At 36.6% G+C, this 26,214-nt stretch overlaps 1 protein-coding gene across 3 annotated transcripts in view; it reads left to right on the forward strand.

Moving 5' to 3' along the window:
• The window catches only part of LOC113953826 (cadherin-6), a 102,626-nt gene extending 76,923 nt beyond the window's left edge, over nucleotides 1-25,703 (forward strand). For 2 of the 3 annotated variants that reach the window (XM_027657454.1, XM_027657455.1), the window contains exons 5-12: nucleotides 1,477-1,644; nucleotides 3,174-3,361; nucleotides 4,680-4,933; nucleotides 10,676-10,812; nucleotides 15,014-15,135; nucleotides 15,893-16,010; nucleotides 16,098-16,349; nucleotides 19,992-25,703. In XM_027657454.1, the coding sequence (XP_027513255.1) occupies nucleotides 1,477-1,644; nucleotides 3,174-3,361; nucleotides 4,680-4,933; nucleotides 10,676-10,812; nucleotides 15,014-15,135; nucleotides 15,893-16,010; nucleotides 16,098-16,349; nucleotides 19,992-20,482 (1,730 nt within the window). In that variant the 3' untranslated portion in view covers nucleotides 20,483-25,703. The remainder of the gene's footprint in view (nucleotides 1-1,476; nucleotides 1,645-3,173; nucleotides 3,362-4,679; nucleotides 4,934-10,675; nucleotides 10,813-15,013; nucleotides 15,136-15,892; nucleotides 16,011-16,097; nucleotides 16,350-19,991) is intronic. The other variant, XR_003530029.1, reaches the window with a different exon arrangement.
• Nucleotides 25,704-26,214: the final 511 nt, after the last annotated feature.

The raw sequence follows: 26,214 nt of genomic DNA on the forward strand, positions 1-26,214 counted from the left end.
GATAGAAGAGGTAAAATTGACTGTTGCACTTAACTAGAAGATCACAAATAGAATCCCAAAGTTCTGAGTTCTGTTTTTGGAGGATGTTTAAATTACAGACAGTGACTGGAATATTAATTGGTCTGAATAACAGCTTTAGAATCTGTGCATGTAAAACACATGCATTCTAGCTGACTGGATCTACTCTACCATTTACATAGCTTTATAACAAAATCTTCTGGAGAGAAACAAGAGATCTCAAGAAACTCCTTCACTGGGAATATCTGCTGTGTTAGGTTGCTGGAAGCTAGAGAAATCGATTCTCCTTAGCATCCTTACAGGAAAGAAATAGATTATCACAGACAATTAATCAGGTTTTAGCGTTGGTTCCTATCTTAAATAAATTGTAGAGACTCAGTCAGGGAAAAGGAGGGAGAGATTACATGTCTCAAATTCAAACCTGAGATGAAAAAGTGTACACAATTCTGAAAGAAGTGAGAGCCAAGATCAAAAGGAGCTTCCCTTCAAGCATAAGGTATTAGATAATACAAACCAGGATTTTTGCACTGATGCACTCATTCTGACTTGGACACTACACTATATCCTCTTCTAGAGTTATAAGAAGGATAAGGTAGCTGAGAGTTCACCAGTAATAATCTTTTAGCAAGATGCTTGTATGGGGCATGGGAAGCCAAGTAAACCACAGTCTTGATCTTCCTGCCATGGAAATCAATTTCAGAACTCCTAGAGTGAAATAAGTCTCTGTCAAAGTCACTGTGAGTTTTGTCATGGATTTCAATACTTGAATTTCACTCCTTTTGCCTACAAAGGAGTCAGTTCTTACCTTAAGAGATCCAGTGAGAATGCAAACATTTTGCTTCATGGTAAATCTGAATGATTGAATTTCAATAGGAATTGGCCTTTGAAGAAGGAAGTGACTGGCAAATCATTCTAATCAATGTATAAATAAAAATATATACCCTCAGACATGTTTGGATGCTCAGAATTTTCTTAATTAATTTCTCTTCTTCCATTTAATGTTGTTGCACTGTTTAATGGTATCTTACTAAAATTAGATTTTCTTTTTTTTTTTTACCATGTCTGTCAAAATAAAAATATTGACAGAACTGGAGAGAAATGATGGAGCACATTATAATGAACAAAGAGCCTTCTTCCAGTTCAGTGAGAGACTTTAGCATGGAACTGAAAGAGGGTAAATAGTTATGTAAAATAAATAGCTTGCAAATAAGTAGAACATCTTTCTGGGGATGCCACTAATATTGTGTCTGTCACATAGTCAGTAGCCTAAGATGTGACATGACAAATCTGTAATTTAATGAACCATCTCATAACAGTAAATATTTGTACTGGGCAAAGTTTACTTATTACAAAGAGATTGTTTTGTTTTTTAGACTGTAGGGGTTTTTTAATAAGAATTTCCATCAAAGTCAGTACCTTACATGTGAACTCCCCGCTCTTTAATTTTCATGTTTTCAGGCATTATTAAAACTGCTTTGCTAAACATGGACCGTGAAAATAGAGAGCAGTACCAAGTGGTCATCCAGGCTAAAGACATGGGAGGCCAGATGGGCGGATTATCGGGAACCACCACTGTGAACATCACGTTGACGGACGTAAATGACAATCCACCTCGCTTCCCCCAGAGTATGGGATATTTACATTCTGTGTTGTAACATTAACATGGACAAAACTTGTTGTTGTTTTGATTTTTGTTCACCTTAGATATTGTTTCTTCTATTGTGGACTTACTGAGTATCAAACTTTCTTTAGGAAGGCAAAAAAGAGCACATAAGTAAGCAATAGCATCATACTAAGCTCAATTGCAGCGACTGGGAAACAAATATTTAATATTTTTACTTCACTGCAGTGGGCAGTTTGAGAGGTGAATTATTGTGCAGAAACAACTTCTGTTTTTTCTACCTATTAAAAAGCTGAGATCAACACAATCTGTATTTCTTGTTCACTGTTATTTCTTTCAGGCCTTGTGGTGGATCACATTTTAAGATTTCTGTTGTAATCTAATGTATTTAAGTTTTGAAACATATTTATTTAATTATGCAAAAATATCCCAAAAGCAATTACATAAAAAATAAATATTTACAACCAGAAAACATTTGCTTCAATGGATTTTCTTATATTCTTTGCATACAGAAACAAAAGCATGTACATACACTAGGCATTCCTGCCTATTTTACTTCCCCTGTTTCAAATAATTTGGTACTTATCTGTGTGATATTTATGGGAATCAGTTGAGCAAGCTCTCCTAGAAAGTAATTTCTATTAGTGGCCATTCATGGCTATAAGTAATTCAAAGTGATTCAGCTTTCATCCACTTCTCTTTCCCTCTCTTTACTTCCTTCCTTCTTATTCTCTCTCTTTTTCTTCTTGTTTTGTGTTTTCTAACCACTGCTCTCTGTATGATATGTGTGTATCACAGTGTCAGTGTGTGTCAAAGTCAAGAGCAACTGTTAGAGAAAATAATTGCAGATCCTATCAGACAAATCAGCAAGCTTTGGCAGTTAAGTCACTGGGAAAGTTATTGGAAGCAACTTGTCATTTAAGTTCAAACTCTGTTCTTAGCTGTGGGCAAAGAGTTTCCATTTAAATTAGAGCAACTTAAGAAGAAATATAGCACTCTGACCCCAATGAGTTAATTATACATCTCTGGACATAAATGTCTTCAATATGAAAACCAAAGATACAGCTTCATAATGCCAACATTCCACAAGTAGCCTTTTTTGCAGACAAAAATTCAATGTAGCATATTTTTAATAGGCATTTGAGCTGGATTCAGCTTTACTGTTACTAAGCTGCATTGGCCTCTCACAGTTCTTAATATTTGTCCTTTGGCCTCGAGTCGTTTTTCATATACAGTTCTGATATGGCCCACAGAGACCATGAGAATGTCTTGAAAGGGACATATGTTGCTAAAATTACATGTTTCTAGCAAAGCAAAATGCCCATCTTCCATATTAGAAAACAGATAGAGAAATAAGTTACTTTTATCCACCTGAAAGTATGGCAGAAGGTGAAGGCTTTTGGCCCAGGAAGGCTTGAAGACACAATGACTCACTAACTCGCCTGTGCATGCCCAGCATGGACAGTGGGCTGAGAGATGGTGTCCAAAGTACCATGAGACTGACTAACAAAATTTCCTTCTCTGTCTGCTGTAGGCACATATCAATTCAGAGCTCCTGAGTCTATGCCACTAGACTCACCAGTTGGCAGGATAAAAGCCAATGATGCTGACATGGATGAAAATGCAGAAATTGAATACAGCATCACTGAGGGGGATGGATATGACATGTTTGGAATTACCACAGACAAGGACACACAGGAAGGAATTATAACTGTGAAAAAGGTAAATATCTTAACACATGTAAAGTTTCTTTTATACGAGCAATTGGTATCCTTCCTCTTATACTTCCCTTACTAAGCCCCAATGCACATACTTTGAAGGAGCTGAGAGAGTAAATAAGCTAAGGAGTGGGGTGGGACTGAGAAAAAATTATACTTATCCACAGAAAAACTCAAGGAAGCACCACCATCAAGCTGTGATTTTCTCTCTGTGATGCTTACATGATTTGCTCACTTAGCAGAAGGTGCTAAGAACACAGAAATAATCAGTATCATATTGCCTATTTTGCATTATCAGAGGATGTTGAATTGTATAGCTATAATATATTAAAGTACACAGACAAGTTTCTTTTGACTCACATTTTGTCAAAATGTAATTAATAAATCTATCAACATGTTTTTGCTTTAGAAAAAAAAATCACAGCGCCTTGCTAGATCATAGTGGACATCATCTACTACATTGCACATTGGCTGTCAGAAAAGGTTTGAGAAATATTGTTTACAGTGGGCTATCAGGCAAACTTGATAAGGTTACAGATATCGTCCTTCATCAGTTCAGGTTCAGTCATCACTAGATAGACATTGTGTAGATTTTCCAAAGATGCACTTGCTTGTTGATATCAGTACGACACCTGTCATTACTTGTTTTTTAGGAGATGCCTTCCAGGGTCTGATTATGATATCAGTCTAACTCCATTTGCATTTCTGTCTGTTGCTGACAGAAGCTGTGAATCCTCTACAATACAATGGAAAAATGGGGTGACTACTCCCTCTCCACATTTCTCCAAGTACAGTGGCAAAGAGTTGCTAAATGCTGCTTCTTCATACATTTAACAGTGTGATATAGTCATAGCCAATCATGAAATTATGTTTGACTTGATGGGTGGTCCTGCATATCCAGACACTAGATGTCACAGTGTTTCATTTCAGTGATGGAATGCCAATATCTAAACAAGCAATACCTAGAAAAACTTCTCTCCTTTAATGTGTGCTGCTTATAGGCAAGGGATAGAAAAGAAATCGTCAAAATGCCAAAAATGACAGAATAACAGGCGCAAAGAGTTAACGTTATTTGAGAAGACGAATTGGTGTTTAGGAGTTCCAGGCATAGAATTCCTTGAATTTTTTTTTCTTATTATATCATCAGTGGCATAAGAGCCCTTTCGTTCTCACTCCTGTTAGCATTTTAATTCCAGTTCAGGTTCTTGTTATCTAGCTCAAGCCTCTCCATGAGTTCCCACCATTCATTTGGCTCATCTGGCTGCAAGCCACAGCAATCCCCACAGACTTCTCACACCTTTTTTTTTTTTTTTTCTTGCCAGGCGTTGGATTTTGAAAATAAAAACTTATATATTCTCAAAGTGGAAGCTGCAAATACTCATGTAGACCCTCGATTCCTGTACTTGGGGCCATTCAAGGACTCAGCTACAGTCAGAATTCAGGTGGAGGATGTAGATGAACCCCCTGTGTTCAGCAGACCAGCATACATAATGGAAGTGAAAGAAGATGTTCCAATAAACAGTGTAATAGGAGCAGTAACTGCTCAGGATCCAGATGCTGCCAGGAACCCTGTCAAGTAAGCATATACTATTTCAGCTTGTCCGTAAATTTTTTACAGCGTTAATTTTGCTCCTATCGTGTCAGCACCACCAAAAAAAAATCACTTCTAACAATGTGAATTGTAGGGCATGCTTAAATATGGAGTATTGTAGATGGTAAATAATCTCTCACGCTTGAGCATATGTCGTTATGTGTGATTGTGTTTGCATGGCCTTTGCATCTTGAATTACATCCTAATCTCTTCAGTAACTAATGTCTGTTGTTATTTCTACCATGAAAGAGTTGACTGCAAAAAGAGCACTAAGAAGATGTTAGTGTTGTTCTTCCACCTTTAACATTTTCCAGTGCAGTGAAGTGCATCCTCTTGGCTACATGACAGGGGGGTGATTCAGCAGCCTTTTCTTCCGTCTGTCCAGACCTACTGAACAGAGGTCAGAGTTATCTCCTCTAAACTACAAGTAGAAATGCCTCAAAATCAGTTTGTGTGCACACACAGGCTCTGATCTCACCTGTATCAGTGTAAGGCTAATAAGATAAAGAGTCAGTCTCATGAACTTTGTAAATTACACTTGCCATGAATCAATAAACTAATCTTAAAGGTAGTGGAGGAAATGTTAAGGCTGGAGTAGCTAAAACTAAGCCTTCATTTTTCGTAAATTAAGTGGTACATTGTTTCAATATATGCTGGAGTACTTAAGTCATATTGGATACAGTATAAAAGAACTTTTAAATAATTGTGTGCTTTATTTAAAGTTCATTGCTACTGACAAGGCAGTGAGAGGAGGAAATGAGAAGTACAACAATATTAAATTCAGGTCAATTTTCAGCATGTCTCTGACTAGGCACCTTGGAAATGCGATAGTAGTATTTAGATCAAAATAGAACAATGCAGGTTTAATAAAAATCCAGTCCACTTCTGCAAACAACTATCTTTCATCAAGATATCTTACTATATTGGTGAGGCATGAGTAAGTGTTAAGCTCTTAGCTCATCTTGTGAAAGGGGTAAATATTATAATCTTAATTTTCTAGATGAAGAAGCTAAATCTAAAATGTTTCTGCAGAAAGTCTCATTATCTTCAGTTCGCATGGCATGCCCTACACAAATTCTTGTTCAAGACTAAGCCTTCTAAGTTTAATTAAGGCTTTCTTTCATTTGTATTATGACATGCAACAGTTATATGGTGTTCTGGGCCAGCAGAGCATAGTCACTTACAGAGTAGCATCATGTTTTGCGGACTTTGGTGAAGCCCAGGGACAGAATAAACAGGTTCTATAGCATGTTTTCGTGGGCATGCTAGCATGAAGATGAAAAATTGTTTGGGGTGACACCTAGGCCCCTTGCAGACTTCATAGGAACCTACTTTTTTATATCTAATGGCACTGGAGAGTAAGGGGAGTGCTTCCCTGTGGTGATAACTACAACCATTTGCATTTCACACCAGCGCCAGCTCCTAATTATAAGTGATTTACAGTGGATAGGGATTATGCTGTTCATTGTTGAGTACTGCCTACTGGCTCTTTGCTATTAATTGAATGTGTGTGCTAAAACTTACCTAACTTTCAAAGGGCAGTTCTTTAATACAGTATAGGTACTTTGCATATTAAAGTATCAGATAGTTATTGAGCAAAATTTAGCAGAAGTGTCAAAACTGATGCAGTGCAGCAGAAAGCTTGTTTTCTTTTTACTTTATTAATATGCAACAGCAAAGTACAAGGAAAAGTAAAATAAAAATGAGAAAGAGGTTAGAGTAGTAGAAATAAACACAGCAAGAAGAAACGTGAAAATCAGAGGGGAAGGAGATCAGCAGAGAGCAGTAGCCTGAGAGGTGTTAACCTGCAATAAATGTAATTTTATGGTGCTAATATCTTGAGTATCTGCTAGAATTTAGGGGCATGAGTTGAGTCTGCATCTTTTTGACAAGGTAATTTTTTTTTTCTATCATGCAATAGAGATGCTAAATCCGATTTTCACTCTGAGCTTCGGGGAAGATGCAATTAGACTGTATATATATGACTTGTCACTTGCTTGTCAATTTTTCTTGAAGGTTAAAAATAAAATCTTTAGATACTTGATATTACAATGAAAACCTTCCATTTTCTCCTCTACTCCAGTGAAGATTTCTCTTCCAAAACAAACTGAGCCCTAACTCTGTTAGATGAAAGCCCCTTTGATCTTCCATTAAAGGAAACCTTCACAATATCATTATGAAAATGCATTATGAAAAATTCACACACACATCCCTTCCTGACCCACAAATCTTCCTGACTTGTGGTTACATTAGACAGCAAGCAGCTGAACATCAGAAGACAATGAAGCAACAGCAAAATATGAAGCAGATATCTGCCCTGGTTGTAAGACTGCATAATCATTCCTGACCTCTCTATATTGGTAAAACTAAGTTTCATTAGTCTGTCTCTTATAAATTAAGTTTTGCTGTGAAAATGTGAAAAAAAAATATGTTGAGAAAATACGAAAATACAAAAATACACCAACTATATTTGAATATGCATCTGTATGTCGTGGCATTAACACAGCCCTGAGTAACACTCCACTGTCCAGATGTGTTATAAAAAAAAATTTTTGCATTCTGCTTGTGTTTGATCTACACAGAAATAATATAAACTGCTGCATACTGAAAAAAAAACAATGCTGAAACTGGCACTGCTGTATTGTACATCAGATCTTTTTAAATTGCTAGTTGAGTTTTTTTGCTATAGTAACTCCTCAGAGGCATAATGAAGTTCATCAGTCACTGGAACTGTCTTCCTGCTGTGATTTGATTTACTAAAGTATCCCAGATGAAAATGATCTGCAAACAAATGTAAGGCTTAATTTTGTTTGTGTATTTTACTGACAACATATTTGCATGTGTTATATTCTCTCTTTCACCCTTACCTTCTTCCTATTATATAAAAGGAGAGACTCTAATCTGCATAGATACCTTTTAACTTCCTAGCTTGTCAATTCCTCAAAGTTTGAAAGAGATGAAATCCTGAAATCTGACAAATACACACGAGTAATTTCATTAAATAAATGTAAGAATGAGTTTGATGTTATCTTCTTAATTCTTACTGGGTTATGATCCATAAGTCAGAATCACCACTAATTCAACATAATTAAGAGTCTTGATCAAAAGAGACTGGATTATGCAAACTGAGAAACAGAAGTGACAGTCTAGCTTATTAAAATCATCCTTCTAGACCAGATTTAATAGTATAATTGGAATATAGTTTAACTGCATTGACCTTGTATGTATTTTCTTTGGGATATGAAGAAATAAAATTAACATTTCATTAAGAAACTGTTCTCTGCTGAGTTTTTTTTATGAGTATAACTGTCCACTGTGCAAATGACTGAATATACGTATGGCTGTACAAATATTTACCTTTTAAAATTCTTAATATCTTGAAGAAGAAGTCCTCGGTGTTACACCTCTGGTAATCCTAGAAGAAGTCCAGAACCTTTTTTTTTTTTTTTTTATCCAGATACTGAATTTGGGAAATTCTAAAAGGTGCAGATAGTGATCACAATACACTAAGACATTAAAAAGTGCTAAGATAGTAAGATATTTCAGGTTCATTCAAAATATAAAGCAGGAGTGAAAGTAAAATTGAAGAAGAAAAACCCCCAATGTGTGGACAACTCATGCTTAAAGCTAGTTGCTTATTTAAATATCTTGCTGAATAAGAGCCTGAAACATGCTAGTGCAGTTGACTGGAACAGCTAATCTATGGAAAATCCTGATACTTCATTTCAAAGAAGAATGGAAAATCTAGATTTACTGCAAAATGGAAATAACAAAGTATTTCAGCTGAAAGATATGGAAATGAGCTGCAGAATATCTGAAAAATAATTGAATTCACAAAATACCAACATAATATCATACAAAGCCTGAGTGAATGAAAGTTAAAATGAAATGTTTACCATATCAAATATTTACTTTGTAAAAATATAAACTAGTCAGACAAGTTTGTATAAACTTGTTTTCATCAAACATTTCAACCAAGTCAACAAATTCACATCTGCTATTTAGATTCGGACAAAGCAACGCTTTTCAAGCTGAGGGTAGCATCATAATGCTGCATAAAGGAACTAGGTTAGTGACACCATGGCTGACTCCGTGCAGCCAAAATTGCAGTATTGTCAGTAAAGTGGCAGCAGGGAATGAAAACTACATCTGAACTCTTGAAAAACTAGCAAGGTGTGCCTGAGCAAGTCCTAGCAAAAAAAAGTTAGCTTGCTAGTCCTAGTACCTGTAAATGTCATTTGCTTTGTTCCATAGAAATTTAAGATGGAAAAAGAAAAACAGTTTAATGCAAATAGTTAATACTTTCTATTGTTTTGTCTAGGAAAGTAGGCTACACTTGAATTCTTATTTTGGAGTAAGACCTGTCTAATCTACTGTGGACATTATATCCCATTCTTTTATATGCAAGGAAGAAAAAAAATTCAGTTACAAGATAATTAGCAAGTTAGTTAATTTTAAACTTTTGTCAGAATCATGTCTCAACTAGATTCTTCTATTCCCTCCTTCATCCATGCAAGATCTTTCTCAGAATTTAAGAGGCACTGCACAGGCACTAGGAAATCCATGCATAATAAAAGACGTGTCTTGCAGCTGCTTCTAGGGCAGAGCAGGGAACAGAAATTTTTCTTCAGCCTCTGCATTCCCCTCAGTTCTGTAGTGGCAGTAAACTCTGCCAGTCATTTTCCTGGCATAGTTTTCATCTGACTGCTTACCAGCTCAGCCATTATCGTTATCCTTGTCTGGACACAAGGGACAGCAGTAGCTGCCTTTGTCTCCATCGACATGGCCTGCAAGGAGACCAGGGGTACACACTGGGTTTCCTAAGGCTCTGTCCTGGATTGTACATGAGCACACATTTGGGCTTGAAACAAGAGCAGCATAATGCAATTGCATTCTTGCTTTGGCAACATCGGAGACATATTTCTGTCAAAACATAATTTATGCAAGAATTTTCCCTTCATGAGAGATGAAACCAAGTCACTGCATTTGGATCAAGGTGGTAGCACCCTCTCCTGGGAACTGGAGAGTTCAGCTTTTAAACTTGGATTCATTCAGTTCAGCAGAAAAAGCAAAAGATTAGATTGAAAATTTGAATCTGTATTTAGACTCTGAGCTCCCCCAGAGCTTGTTAGCATTCATTTTCACATCTAGATACCATCAAGCATGGCTGAGAATGTTAGTTTTAATGAGTTACAGCAAACCTTTGTGTGATATGTACCGTGGAATAATGAATCTCTATTCCATGCTGACTTGGTTTGGTGGGGCAGCCTTTTTTAATTCTTGGAAGTGAGAGGCAGAAATGCACCTCAGCCTTCAAATTTTATATCAGAAATGATTTGGAACAGTTGAGATATCAAACCATAAAAAGAGAGTTTTATAAAGGGAAAGCCAACTCAGCCTTAAAATAAACTTCATATCTTTCAGGACACAGATTTCACATTTCTCACTAAAAACAAAGCTTTGATGATTCTCAGAGGTATGTAAATTCTGCAGCAATTCATTTATTCACTGACAATACTCCACCTTCTAAATCAAACCTCCAATGTGTCATTATCCAGTAACTCAGAATTAGCTCTTTGTGCGAATACATAAAGATTCTGAAACCTGCGCTGAAAACAAAAGGAAACCCCATTTGCTAGATGTTTGATGTCTAGTCTTAGAAAATGGTTTAAGAGCATAGAAATTAAAAGGAAAGCATTCCCCTAACCCACGTCTCTCTATTTGCAGATACTCTGTAGATCGTCACACTGATATGGACAGAGTATTCAACATCAATTCAGGAAATGGTTCGATATTCACTTCAAAACCTCTTGACCGGGAAACACTGCTGTGGCACAACATTACAGTAATAGCAGCAGAGATCAGTAAGTTAAACCTAAATACAGCTCCTCTCCCTGATGTAATGAATTTAGCCTTCTAGCTGTGTGTGTGGAAAGCACAGTTGGACAGATGTCAGGTTATATGGATGCTCCACTCAATACTAATGAAGAAGTAGTAACTCTACAAGAGCTTGTCTGCAGTTTTGTGTTTACTAGGGACACAGTTCATGAAGAGGTAACTTAGCTGAGCAGGAAGAAGACAGTTCAGTTCATGAAGAGGTAACTTAGCTGAGCAGGAAGGAAAGAAGACAGTTCTGTGTTTTCTAATCAGTAATAGCCATTTTTGACTGTGGTTGTTGAAATCAAAAACTAGCATGCAGCAAACAAGATGGTTTAAAGCCAAACTCCATTCCTTAGCTGAATTCAGTCTCATCCAGACTGGATGTTTTCAATTGAAGCTAAGGTGGCTGGGCTGAGCTAGGTGCCCAGATCTTAACAGTTTTAAGGATTTCTACTTTTAAGTTCTTGTGCATCCTTTTGAAATTACAAGCTGTGGTTACAAATCAGTCTGTCACTTAGTTTAGGATTGTTCTGAACTAATGATATTGTGATAATACTAGTCATGTTGATTTTAGAAGTAGAAATGCCGGGGATCTAAGATAAGGACATGGATGGTAGATGGCCTTTAAAAAAATCATTTTTATTTTAATACATTAACTATAAGCACATCGAGTTCTCAAATATTAGGGAATGCAATTCTATTTGCTTTTGCAGAGTCACAGTGCCTATGTTTATGGCGGAATGGTAGATAAATTTAATATAAACACCAGTTCTATGAGTGTCACAAAGTCTTCCTGCAACTCAGAGGCTAAATGAGTTTTCATTTTTCTGAAACAATGTAAGCTCTACTTTCTTTTGTTGTGAGTATGTTTATATGGCTCAATCACCTGCCGAACAGTGAGGAGTGTAACTTAAGGGCTAAAGAGTACTTGACTCCAGCTTTCTTTATTGTGTAAGTCTTTTTAAAACTGAAAACTGATGTGAAACAATGCTACTGAGACAAGCAGATGGTTATGTGAAAGAGTAGGGAGCTTGAACCTACAGGAATGATAAGGCATTAACAGTTCTCTCCATCTCTTGTAAGCCTGTGCCTTTTAATGCTATGTGTGGGGTTTCAGCACACCAAATGCTAACTGTTAGATGTTTCTGTTTCCATTAAGTCCTTGAAGGAGTGATCTAGGGTCAAGAGTTGTACACTACAGGCAGCCCCTGGCTAGAGGAAGAGAGGAAAAATAAACACCTAAAAAGGAAAGAATAGCAACATATAGGAAGCACGTTTGCACTGATCCCAGCAGGGCTGAAATAGTCTACAGTATAGAAAACTCTATAGTGTCTGAAAACCAACTTAGCATCCATACAAAATCTCATTTGATTCCTTGTTTCCTCCTCTAAGCACAGACCTTCTACTGGGCCAGACCCTCTCAACTAAACCTCTTGTGTCTGATATTGGCTTCTGTCTTAATTCCTGTTTCTCTTTAGGCTGAATCCTTCCAGGCTGCAACAAGATACTTCCTAGGGTATGCTTTACTAGACCAAATTGGGCATAACAAGGGTAGATGTCTTCCAAAGGCAATTTCCTTGGTTGCGATGCAGCTACTGTTCTGGAATCTAGGACTAATTTTAGTCTCAAGAGACTAGAGTTGAAAGTACCACTGCTTATTGTTCCTAGCTAAATCCAGTAATTTCTAGCAAGGCTGCCTAAAGTCCCATTCCACTAAATTCCATAGAATCACTGATTAGCCTCAATGGCATATTATCACATTAAACTCCAGGTATATTTCAGTGAAGTAATCTCAAAAAAAAATAAAAAATCCAGTCAAGTTGCAGGCAGGATGCACGTTCAGATGGGTGGGTGCTTCCTTGGGTATGGAAAAAAAAATTAAATTATAAAGTCATAAGGAGAAACACCTTTCAGTGATGACTGTTCTTGATTTCATTTTACAGTTAAAAAAAAAAGATACAAAATTTGTTTTGCCTTGCTCTAAAATTGTCAGTAAGTGTAGATTGCTCCATTTCTAAATGTTCTTCTTTTTCACCAGTATGAGCTGCAATTGCTCAGCAGCCAGAGAAACAGTCATGCTGTGACTGCTGCAGACAAATAGTTGGTGAAGCACTAGGTCAGTACATCTGCCATAGGCAGAAGGCAAATTGGCATTAAAACTCAGTACACATGTCTACTGAGTCACAGCTGCAGAATTACAGCTGATTTACCAGAGAGAATTCCCAGAGTATTTTTAAATGTTCGTTGCTTAACATTTAAGGGTAAATCAAACATTGGCAGGATTTTGAGGCTGTATTCTGAAAAAAACCCACTTTAACAGCTTGGTTGCTGGCTCAACAGAAATCATATCCCTGTATCCCTGTAGAGAGAAACAGATTTAAGCAGTTTGTGGAGTCTATGGAGGTTTTTTTGAGATGGAGCCCAGCAGTAATTAAAGGATAATGCAAACAAATTAACCTACATCAATTAACCTGCACGAATAATTTGAAAGATGATGACAAAAAAGAAAAATTAAAAAAGACTTGAAGCCATCTTTAAACTTACATTTCCTTTAAATCAGAAAAAAGACTCATGTTCATAGAGTTTTTATGAAGCTACTATTTAGTCCAGTATCATTTTAAATTGTGAGAACCTTAAGCACCTAGAAATAAAATGAAAATATGTAGTTCATGGTTCAAAAAGCAGGAAAGAAAACAATTGTAACTCTTGATAGGAGAAGAAATACATTGGCCAATATATTTGAATGTATTTGTTAGAAAAGTATGCCCTTATGAAATAGTCTTGCCAATAGTCCCGCGACTTCAAATGAATACCTTTGATTTCTGACTATTATAAAAAAATCACCATTTCTATTGATGTATTTTAGCATAGAATTCAGCCTAGTCTGTATTATACATAAACTGTTATTTTATTCATTGAATGAATTTAGCCCAATGTTTCATATTAGAAGGTAGTTTGTGCCTAATGGACTCACACTAACTTCATTAGGACTGTGGAGCATTAAAGCACAATATATTGTCCCAGTGACTGAGCTCTGTAATACAAATACACAGTGCCTATTTTGGAGAAGGCATTTTTAAATTTATAAACTATGATAAATACAGTAATAGGACTTTTATTTAAAGTCAACAAGCTACTATAATGAATAAATATAATAATAAAGTCAACAAGCTACTGTAGTTAATGCTTGTAGAAGCACATAGAGTCTTAGATCTGCTATGTTTTATTGTACATTTTTTTCATTGAGTCATAGGTTAAAATGCATTAATAAACTATTTTAACATGGGCAGGAAATTAACATAGCAAAATTCACTGTGAGCCCTCATATAAGAGGGGGGGAAGGTATTTATTTTAAATGAAACTAATTTCAATCCCACTCTTTCCCTCATAGATGTATGGTGCATTTCCAGATGTTTTCATTTTTATCTAGAAAGATGACAGTATTTTCATCAGTATTTTATACTCAGGAATATTCTTGTGAAATTCAATCTCTTGGCACAATGCAGTCCTTACAGGGAAAAAAATTGTTTACATATGGGGATCTGCAGATTCTATATAGGGCTTATGGTCTTCAGCTGATACATTTTAGTTTTTACTCTGGAACACCAACCAAATCAATTTATAGCAGATTAGAAAACATCTGTGATCACAGCTGCAGTTACTATTTCTATAACATAATGATAATCATGGTAGCTTAAGGAACTGTGTCACAAGATTTGTGGGGACAAAACATTATATTTAACAAGTGGAGAGGAAAAAACCCATTCAATTCCATCTTCATGACTCTTCAGTCGTCCTGTTTCAGAGCTAAGGAAGGAGATATGTTCTAGATACTTTGTTGCAACCAAACTGTATCAGTGGGCTAATATATAGATTTAATTTAGGTCCAGTATTATATTTATGCATATATCACAAATACATTCATAATCATACTTGGAATGTTCAGAGGAATTTGTAAATCCTGGAATCCTATCCAGTCTTAACTCTATAGTTTACACAGAATTAGAGTAATGACAATACATACATCCATAATGCATTCACCAGAAATCAACAGAATCTAAGTGAAGTGCTGTGAGTGAGAAGAATTAAGGCAATGAGCCTAGAAGTCTGTCCTTTTCCTCTGCTGCACTGTGTTGGCAGCTGGGCTAAATAAAATCTCTGTTCATTCTGGTTTTATCGTTTCAGACAACCCAAAACAAAGCAGCCGTGTTCCAGTGTTCATTAAGGTTTTGGATGTAAATGACAACGCTCCAGAGTTTGCCATGTTTTACGAAACCTTCGTCTGTGAAAATGCAAAAGCAGAACAGGTGTGTTGTCTCCTTGTACTAAGAAAATATTCCAAATTAAATCAGTTTTGCTACTGCTCTTGCATCACCTCATCAAGAGGGTATACTTCGCATTGCATCAAACTTAATTACAAAATTAAACAGTGGCTGTGCAGTATCTGATTTCACTTAGTATTCTTGCAGCTAACATGACGGCATGTTTTAGGCTGTTATTTTCTGTACTGCACCTTGTTATCCCTGACTCATTTTCATTCCGTGATTCTCTGCTTTATTCAGGCATCTCCACTGTCTCCTTCAAAAACTGTTTCAGGGCTGTAACTGTTACAGGTCCTGTCTGTGATACAACTACTTTATGCTAGATAGCTCTCACTCAACCTGTCCTATTGCTAAGTAGTTCAAAGTAGCAGATAATTTGGAAGATTCAGCCACGCTAATTCTGTGACATGAGATTTGGGTAAATAAATAAACAGTCAGCTTGGACTGTCTCACTTTCATCACATGCAAAGGTTTCCTACCCATCTGGAGTGGCATCAACCCAAGCCTTCTGTTGAATTCAACATGGTTTTACTGCCAACTTTCAAATTCATTATGTTCCTGGCTGATGGTATAGAATACAATAATATGGTAATGCTAAACAGCATCACTTTTCTTAAGCTCACTATAACAACATTATTTGCCTAAAAACAGAAGAAAAAAATTAGCAAGATTACTTTACAATCCTAGATTACATAAATAAAGTCCACTGACTTTGAAAATAATTCTGTTCTTATTGTTTCAGCTGATACAAACATTAAGTGCTGTTGATAAAGATGACTCTTACAATGGACATCAGTTTTCATTCTCCTTAGCTCCTGAGGCAGCCAGCAGCTCAAACTTTACACTACAGGACAACAGAGGTGAACTTCTGGGAAGACTTTTCTTATTATCTCTTCTTGCTTTCAGTCTTCAGATGAAGACTTAATGCATGCTTTGTATATTTCCAGATAACACAGCAGGGATTTTCACCCGAAAAACCAGATATAACCGGCATGAAACGAGTACCTACTTCTTGCCAGTGGTAATATCAGACAATGATTACCCTATCCAGAGCAGCACTGAAACAGTGACTATTCGAGTATGTGCTTGTGACCATCGAGGCAAGATGCTGTCCTGCAATGCAGAAGCCTTGATTCATCCTACTGGTCTTAGCACTGGGGCTCTTATTGCCATTCTTCTCTGTATCATTATATTACTTGGTAAGTAGTTCAGGGACATTTTGTTGCTTTCATGGTTATTTTGCATTGCTATAATGATTATTCCAAGACTAGGACAAGGCAAGGTAAAGACATCTTGTCTTATCCTGCATATATATTATTCTATTTCCTCCTCTGAGGGCTGCTACAGATAGGGTGTATAGAATACAACCGATCTAATCTTAGTTTTCTAAAAGTGAACAATGTACAAGCAAGAGGAGACAGCTGGACTCTACCCCTCCGGTCAATGGAAAGAGACAGCTGTAGAGAGACAATAATCCCATTCCTTATTGGTATCTGAGGAGGACCAGACTCATCACCCTGTGCAGGTGTCCATCCCTTTACACTGACCATAGAAGAAGGCCAGATAACTTAGTTTTAAAGAATTAACTTTCAGTATCTAAACTGAGGAGAAACAAGTCTCAGTGCTTCTGTTCTGTTGGAAAACTATGGTGAAAGCTTCTAAAGGACTCTCTCAGAGGCTGCAGGGTGCCATTTCAGGGACCTGTGAATAGGAAGAGGTTGGATCCTGGATGTGGAAGATGTACAGAGCTCACATTTACAGATGGTCAACATTTTATATATATATATATATATTTACATATATATTTATATATATACATATATATAGGAACAGTTTGAAACATCTCTCACATTCCTCTGAGGTTCTACCCTTCTTGTACTGCAAACAGAGATATGGCCATTAGGCATAGTCTCTAGGTGTGCGGAGAACTGTGCAATACAACACAGGCTGTTCTCTGGGAGATTTTATTAGTCAGGAAAGAAGGGAGTCAGATCAGTTTTATAGCAGTAGGGGCAAGCAGGGGAGAAAATACTTCCTCAGTGATTCTGCCTCTTTTTACCATACTAGTATCTTCCTTGGACATGCTCAGCACCACTGGAAAATCATCCCGACCTTCACTATTAACAAAATTTCCCTCTCCAGTAATGAGTCAAAAGCCACCTTGTGATTCTCAGACTAACAGTATAATATGGCTTGCTCAAATAAGCACTATCCCATTTTCAGAAAAGATTCCCACAATAACAATCTTATCTTTAATTCACTGTTAAAGTCATTTTTCAAAACACAGTATCATTGCCCCTAAGGGTTCAGCTCACTTTGTGTTAAGTTCCTTACCAGAAGAAGAAATGTAATGCTGTAGGTAGTCTTGCACTCGTTAGTACAACTGTGCTCATTAATATCAATCTGACATTAAACGATTTCCTGTTTTATGTCAATCGAAAATAATTGATTCTGTGTGCTAAGCAGCACTTTGTGTCAATTACTGCTCACGCCACCATGCACCATAAGCAGATTTTCAATTAACTCAGCTATATAATTTTCCATTTTCAGGTTGGTTGCAGAGTTTGAATATGCAACCACTACTGAGTGAAAGACAATACTCTGGGCAGACCTGAACCACAACTCAAAGTTTAGCAGCAACAAAAAGTGACTGTAAATTGCTAGGTTTATTTGGAGTTTGAGTAAGTCTAGCAGCTTATCAAGAAGCCTCAGATACTGCTAAACACTGACATGCAAATAAAGGTGATGTACTTTATCATGTAACTTCTCATGGACTTTTTTACCTGCAAGTTCAGCACAAAATAGTAAAAACCACATATCAGATGTGTGACATAACTGTCAAAGTCTCATCCTTGCATGTTCTGTGTAACACCTTTTTTGTAATAAGCTACTTCAGCAACCCTTCGATGTAAAATCTGTCATTCCTGCGCTTTCTCAGACCATTTTACCAGTCACTATTCCAGAAGCCCATTCAAAATTGACACTTTTTTTTCAAGTTCTCCGAAATTTTATCTAGCTATCTCTGTTCTGTCACATAAACCTTTCCCCAGTCCTCCCACGGAGTGTCACAGCTTTATGCTCTCGAGGAAGAGAATTATCTCTTACTGCATTTTTGCACAGCAGCACAAAGAGGCATCACTCAGATTAGGACCCTTCTGTGACAACACAAGTGAATTCTCATCATTAGGCTGAAAGCCTGAATTGCCGCCATCTGAACCATCTCTCCTTCAGTTTCACCACTTCACTTATTTCAGCTTGTACTGACAGATGTCCTTCCTTATTCCCAGTATTCCCATGATAAGGCACAGCATTTTCCTACTTAATCCTGTCTTGTTGGTATCCTTCCATAGTCAATGGAGAGAAAAAACACATCTTCTACTACATGCTTGGGCACACCTACAGATAGTATTCTTGCTCTAAGCAATCCTACAGGGGAGCTCATATTATAAAAACAAACAAACAAACAAAAACCCCCACAAAAATCCCCCCAAACCAATGAAACAAACACCACCTCTCCCCAATCCCCCACAGAAAAACCCAACAAACCAACCTTTTGTCTGTCGAAGGAAGCTAAGAATGACAAGTTTCAATGGGCTCGTTTCGGTTTGGGGACACCCTGAGTCCTTGCCACTATCCTGTAAAAGGTTACAAATGAGGAAGGGACTGAAAAAAAAGTCTTTAACAGTTACTGTGCTTTGACTCACATACATTTTAGAAACACAGCTGACATGAAAGATAATTGTGATCCACGTTATCATCTCATATTAATGAGTTTAGGCATTTCTGCTTTCCTTTGCTGTGAAAGAACTTTGAAGACAGCAAGATGTGTCTTCCCTTGGAGTTTGCACAGCAGAGGTGAAATACTGTGCAATGCAGACCTCAAACTACCAAAGCAACACTGATAGTAGAAATACATCCCTGCTCCTTGCTGCTGTTCATTTGTCAATGTTCAGCCATTTGCCTTAATGTATGCTCCAGCTGATAAATCTGAAATTAGCTCCTAGTAGGAAAGTGTTTACCATATTCCTTTCCATCCTCTGTGTCCACTTCTCCAACAGTTCTGAGAATCGTTATTGAGCAAAAATATTAAAATTTGGACCAGGGTCATTGAAAGAGTTCCTTCCCTCCAAATAAATGAAAAATATATGTATGCATACACGCACACTTTAAAATGAAGAACATAAAATATGTTTCAGAAATCTGCCTTTGGCAGATTAAAAAATAACTTTATCATATATCATCAGTCTAAGATTTAAGCCATGTACTTTTTTAAGGTGATGTAAATTGTAAAAACATTCCATGGAAGTTAATAAAACTCAGACTTTATGATGGCTCAAAATCCACTCCATATTGCAGACTTTTTTTTCCAGAGGAGGATAGATTTACTTATCTTGTAATTCAGCTTTGCTAACTCAGTAGATTCCAGCCTTGTCCATGGTAGAAATCACATATTGTCCCAGAGGTTCAAGGTAAATAACATCTGACATTGCTTATTTTGAAGAAAGTGTTTCTTCCATCCCAACTGTCATGAAACTAGTTCTGTTCTCAAGACGTCAAAATTACTATTATGACTCTGAGTAACAAAGGGCCTCCTGACAAAATGACACTCCACTTGGCTTCTTACAAGCTTGACATCGCCTTTCTTCTAGTGCACATCCATGCCGTTTCATCTCCCAAGGAACTCACAGGCAGAGCAAGCACAGCCTGAAAACCTGGCACGCACATTTTCAGTTTTGCAAAACATTTTCTAAAACTTCAAATTCGAGCTGAGGTGCGACATTTCTTCTGGGCTTTAATGGAGTTGGGGATTAACCTTCTTTCACTGTTATTTTTGTTTCTAGTTACAGTGGTGCTGTTTGCAGCACTGAGACGGCAGAGGAAAAAAGAGCCTTTGATTATTTCCAAAGAAGACATCAGAGACAACATTGTCAGTTATAACGATGAAGGTGGTGGAGAGGAAGACACCCAGGCATTTGATATTGGCACACTGAGAAATCCTGAAGCCATAGATGATAATAAATTGCGCAGAGACATTGTGCCCGAAACACTTTTTATACCACGGCGGACTGCAACAGCGCGGGATAACACGGATGTCAGAGATTTCATTAACCAAAGGTTAAAGGAAAATGATACAGATCCAACAGCCCCCCCATATGACTCATTAGCAACCTACGCATATGAAGGTAATGGTTCTGTTGCTGAGTCCCTCAGTTCCTTGGAGTCGGTGACTACAGACGGAGATCAGGACTACGATTACCTCAGTGACTGGGGACCTCGGTTTAAAAAGCTGGCAGATATGTATGGTTCAATGGACAGTGACAAAGACTCTTAATATGTTACCTATTTTTCTTTCTTTCTTTTTATTTCCTGTCCTCATTTTCAGAAACAGCGTTGGGATATGTGAAGTGGCTATTTCTTTCTATTTCTCCACAGTGTGAACGGGGTTCTCTATTCTACCCGTTTGAATTGTCTAATGACAGCAGTCTGTGTGGCTTAGCCATCAGAAAACTTTCTCTAGTATCATTTTTTGAGCTTCCAAGAGGCAAAATCCTTATTTTTTAGTGCACCCAGTTTACCAGGCTAGTCTTACAGGCACAGCAGTAGTGGAGGGGAAAGAAAGGATCAGATGGGGAGCAATATTTTTACTTGTTCTGCTTATATTGTAAATTGGGATATATTACTGTTTAAGCTCACTTGCTCTTCTTACTTGTATTCAGACTACTCAGCTCAGACAATTGCTCTGTCGATTGTGTATTGCACATCCCATTGTAATGAGGTACCCTAGTTTACCCTATGTATTATAGTTAAAAGTAGTGGTGATGGAACGAAAGTTTATTATACAAGTAAGAGTAAGCCAAGAAAAAACATCAAACACGCATTTTACTCATGGAGGTGGTAGAAAGGCTTAATGGTCATTTAAACCTAAGTGTTTCTCTAGAACATACCATTGCCCCCATTGCACTGAATCATACTAACACACACATATATATAGTTCATTGACTTCTCTGTATATATTCTTCTGACCTAGCATTGCTGGAGAGATGTGTGTGCGTGCACGTGTGTGTGGTCAGTAACCCCAGTATCTAATTCTTAGATGATTTCCCAATTCTAACCCAGACCTGCTTTGCGATACCTGGAAAGTCATCAAATCCAACCACAGATTAGGTCATGACTTGGACAAAGGAACAGATCATAAATGTGCTTTTGTTTGCACTTCTTCAGTCGGCCTCCACCTGCACATCATTTCAGTGATGGCCACTGCACTGGGGAGGTGGGAGTCAGGATGTTCATATCCAGCTACTTCTACCTGTTCTCATGTGCAGATGGGGAGGAGTGGCCTCAAAGTGACTGCCACCCACTAGAGCAAACAGAGCTATTGCAGAGGAGGAAACAGTGCTTTTTTTGTCCTCACCTTCTCTACCTGGATGCCCAGGGCCGATTCCTGACTTGACTCTCTGCCCAGTTATGCTATCTGTAAAATGGGGAAGTAATGCCTACCTCATCAGGATGTTGCAAGAACTATGTAAGTCATTTGGAAAATGCTTTAAAAGTGGAAAACGTTGGCATTCTACTGGAGGAAGTAAATTGTCAAGGGTTTGGGTTGTTTTCTTTTTTTTTTTTTTTTCCTTCCAGATTCAAGCCCTGAATGCACAGGGCTTGTGAGAAGTGAGAATTAATTGTCATTCCAGTGGCCTGAAAAAGTAGGGTTTATAACTATAACTCATTTTTTAAAGTAAACTACACAGCCAAGTTTGTTAAAGACTTCACCAAAAGGTAAAATTTTAATCACAAGTGTCACATTAAAAGGGGCAGAAGAATTTTTGTATTTTCATATTCATATTCTATGTTCTAGATGGTAGAGCATAGTTCTGTGGTAATTTAGTTTTAAGGTACTGTCAGCAGAAAAGCTGTAATTGTATTGCTGGTGGGATCATAGGTAAAATTGACTAGATACCACCAGGATTTAATTTTTTTTAATATATATATTTTTTTAAATTAATTGTTTTATTCCAAATCATGTTTTAAATTTTAATAGGTAAGGTGTTTTTCCTTCACCTTTCTTTTATGATAGTAGTTGTTATTGATTGTATCCATCAGTGTTTCTGGCTGCGTCTTAGAGTCAAAGAGACATTGGTTTGGATGATGCTAAATGCATCTGTGATTGACTGATGATCTTTTTTTTCTTTTTTTTTTTTACCAATTCCCTCTCGTGATAACAGATTTGTTAAAGGCCATTGATTAGTTCCCAAAGTTAAAAGGGAAAAGTTGTAGATGGTTGTTTCGATTTACTTAGGCCAGTGGTAATCGTAACCAGTTTATTAATATATTAATATTTGAGAACTCAAGTTATTAGAACTTTCAGTCCTGTTCTCAGGATATTAATTGCATTCTACATATAAGGTTGTCAGAGATGGTGTAATTGTGGAAATACTATTTTGTATCAACAGCTTGACTCATTTGAGAATTGAAGACCCAAGCTCACTTGAGAGTTGGGGTCTGTTTAAAGGTATATTTTAAAGTTATGTTAGTATTCATGCTTAAAAAAGTAGGCATATCTATTTTTTCTTTTTTAGTATAGTTTACAACAAGGCGTAACATTGTTGTCATGCATTTAGAGCATTACTTTTAATTTAGTATCCTATTGAGATGATGTTTTTGTTAATTCCTTTTAGCGATAGAAAGTGTTGATTTCCATTCTTCTTTGTGATGGTCCATTTCTGTTTACAAAAACTAGTTTAAGCAGAAGTATACTTAGAAGTACACATTTTTTATTTATGATCACCCCATCACACATAAATTTTATAAAATTAAATGATAACTTTATACCTTGTTTCTGTTATAAACAAGATGAAAGCATAGGTTGTGTTAAAGTAAAATTGGTTTTCCCCTTTTTTTTTCTTCAGTGGGTGAATTACTCTTATCACATTCTTTTAACAATGTTTGATTAAGCATAGATAAGAGAAGTAAGGTAAAGTAAAAAGTACTTAACAGAATATAAGTATTTCTTAAAAATTGGTTATAGGGTTTTTTTATTATTATTTTATTTTATTTGCAGGTCTTGTTTGCATTCTATAGTTGCCTTTCCTTTTAGACAGGAAGAAAAAATTAGTTAAATCATTTTAATAAATCCAGAGTCTCCTGACGAAGACTTGAAAAGTTAATACATATTTATATAATTTCAGACATGCGTAAATCCTGGTATTTACTTCCAAGCTGAATTGGTTGAATTTTTAAATTTTTTATTTAATTGAAATAAAGTTATATATTCATAAGGTAAAAGTTTTTTCCACCCTATTCTCATATTTAGTAAAGGGAAAAGAAAAGACAAAGTAAACTTATTAAAATTTAAACTAACAATACATAAAATGGTTTGTTTTATATAACTTGGTTAATAGTTGGTCTTCCAACAAATGGTTCTTGATGAAAACACAAACAAATTACAAGAATTAATAAACTAATAATCTAAGTAATTATTAAAAGTTTCATCGGTCTCAGGCAGTTCTGATTCACTTGTAGCTTGTTCCTATAAAAAGATGAGGTGAAAATTTGACCTACTATAAATTAATCATTAAAAAAAAACAACCAAAGGAATAATTCATCGAGTGTAGACTTAGTTTCTGTGTATATTACAAAAGTGAAAAGAATTTAAGAGAAATTCGCTGGCAGTCTCTTCACTCAGTTGTCAGTGTGTGTGTTTGTGTTGCATTCCTAGAGAAAGAGGAAAAGAACAAAAGAAAAAAACACAAGTCCCAAAGGGGTTTCTCTTACAGGTTATCACTTAATGAGTCAGGTTGTTTAACGCAGTGGTTAAAAGTCAAGCACTGATGTTTAATTCTTTGCAATAAAACAGCTAGGTAAGAAAAACAAGAGGAAGTATAAGATCACATTGTTTTTGCTGAAGTACGCTTTCTTCTTTTTATGCATATTCCTGTGAAATAGAAGGAAAGAAAAGAAATATGCTCGGTTCACTCTTGAACTAGTGAGGTTGGTTAGAAACAGGTGTTTAAGATAAAAAAAAAAATTCAACTTTGGCTTCACTAAGTGTTTGCCACTTAGTTTTGACAGTTTAGTCTCTGAGTTTGGGGGTGAATCACATCTTTGATCAAAGGGAGTGAGTCTGCTTGTAAAGATTCGACAGGAGTCACTGTTTGAGCTGGCTTTCTTTTAGGTTTTTTTGCAAGCTTCTGCTTCTCACCCTGGAGCCATGAATTAGCTTTATCAATTTCGTAGGTAACACTTGTTCCATTCAGTTTACTCCAATGGCTGGATGCTGTCTGGAAAGTGGATGCAGCTTCTCAGCATCCCACTGCCTTAGCATTGACTGGATTTCAGTCTCTCTTGATTTAAGGTCAGATTTTGATAGTTTAATAGCAGTCAAAAAATTAGTATGCAGTTTTTTGCAGCAAAAGGTAATCCACAATTTTGTCTTTACATTTTTTTCCCAGACAGACAGGAAAATTAACAAAGCCTGAGTGAGTGATAAAATTTTTTCTTTGAGAGTTGCTACCACCCCGTGAATACCTAAGTAGGCTTGGTGTATTTTAGTTGTTAAGTTCACGATATTAAGCACAGCAGCTGCTATTAGAAATGCGTTGGCACACAAGTGCCTGTAATAAAGAGTTAATATTAATTGGTTTTCTGAGTTCGTATCAACTACGAAAATTCTGTTTCACCCTGCAGATGCAGAGTTTTTAATCACAAGGCTAGAAGCAAACAACTGTTTATTTAGGTGGATTTTAGTAGCTTGGCAAACACTAACTTTAGTGAGTCTAACACTTTGTATTTTTTTCTTTAATGTATGCACATTCCACAGCTTTGTTTGATTGTGTTTAACAGCAAGCAGTTTCGCTGGCAGGTTTTTTTTCTTTTTTAGCATATAGCACCTCTTTTACCTGCAGCTCGTTTTGTTCGAAGTCTCCTGTAGCGAGTGAAAATTTAAGGTTGTTCACTTCAGTTCTAAACAACTTGTTTATAGCAGCAAGTTCAGAAACTGAAGTTTTCAGTTGTTCTCCTGTTTCCCCTCTTATGGGTTACCAATAACTTTAATACTTGATTTTCTGATTTCAAAACCACATATTCAACATCACTAATCAGTTTAGAAGGAGGTAAATTTTTAGATTTTTTGTTGTCCACAAAACACACTTTTTGTTCCAATTGTAATTCCAGTTTCTCTGTATTTTCTTGCATTTTTGCCACCTCTGTTGGAGAGCAGGAATCATTGTGCAAAACACTACATTCATTTTCATTAGAATTACAGTTTTCTGTGGTTTTATCATAGCAAAGATCTCCTTTCCAGATTCCCATATCTGGATGAGTTATTGACTTTTGAGGCTGTTTGGCTCCAACAACCAATTTGGTTGTTTGTTTTTCTAGCAGTTGTTTCTCTTTGCAGTTCACAAGCAGAGTTTAAGGTGGTCCATGCATTTCACAACTTTTCCTTTAGCTTTTTTAAACATTTCAGTGCACTCTTTCTCCACTTGGGAAGAGGTAAATCTGCATTTTTGCAGAAGAATATTCATGACACCCCACTTTCTTGGTACCATTTTCTGTCACCTTAAAAGGGGCAGAAAAAAAGAATCTTCTGTCCAACCTGTATTAATTTATTTTTTATCTATCAGTGTCCCCCCTCCAGCAGATCAAAGCCATTTAGTGTCCAAAACAGTCTGGTAGTGTCTCACCTAATGAGACCCTTTGCTAACGGATTCGCTGAGACAGACAGGACATTTGATACCTTTTATATATAGGGACTGCACTTAATAGCAATAGAAAATCCCTTCAGCACATTTCTCCTATGAGTTATTTCACTGTTGAGGAAACTGTCAGCATCTAAGAATGGACTCACTCTAACAGTTCATAAAATAACACGTTTATTAATGCAAATTTGTGACAATTTTTGGAGTTCTCTGTGTCTGGAATAGGGTCTAACTACAAAAAACCACACTTAAAACTATGTAGTAATAATAATAATAATGCAAAGCATAGGCGCAGACGCTAAAGCAAAAGCAACTTACAAATAAGTAAGAACTTAAAAAGACTAAGTAAAGCAAAAAACTTAAGTACACA

Source organism: Corapipo altera, unplaced genomic scaffold (genome assembly GCF_003945725.1).
Source record: "Corapipo altera isolate COAL_440 unplaced genomic scaffold, ASM394572v1 66, whole genome shotgun sequence".
Classification (NCBI taxonomy): Eukaryota; Metazoa; Chordata; class Aves; order Passeriformes; family Pipridae; genus Corapipo; species Corapipo altera.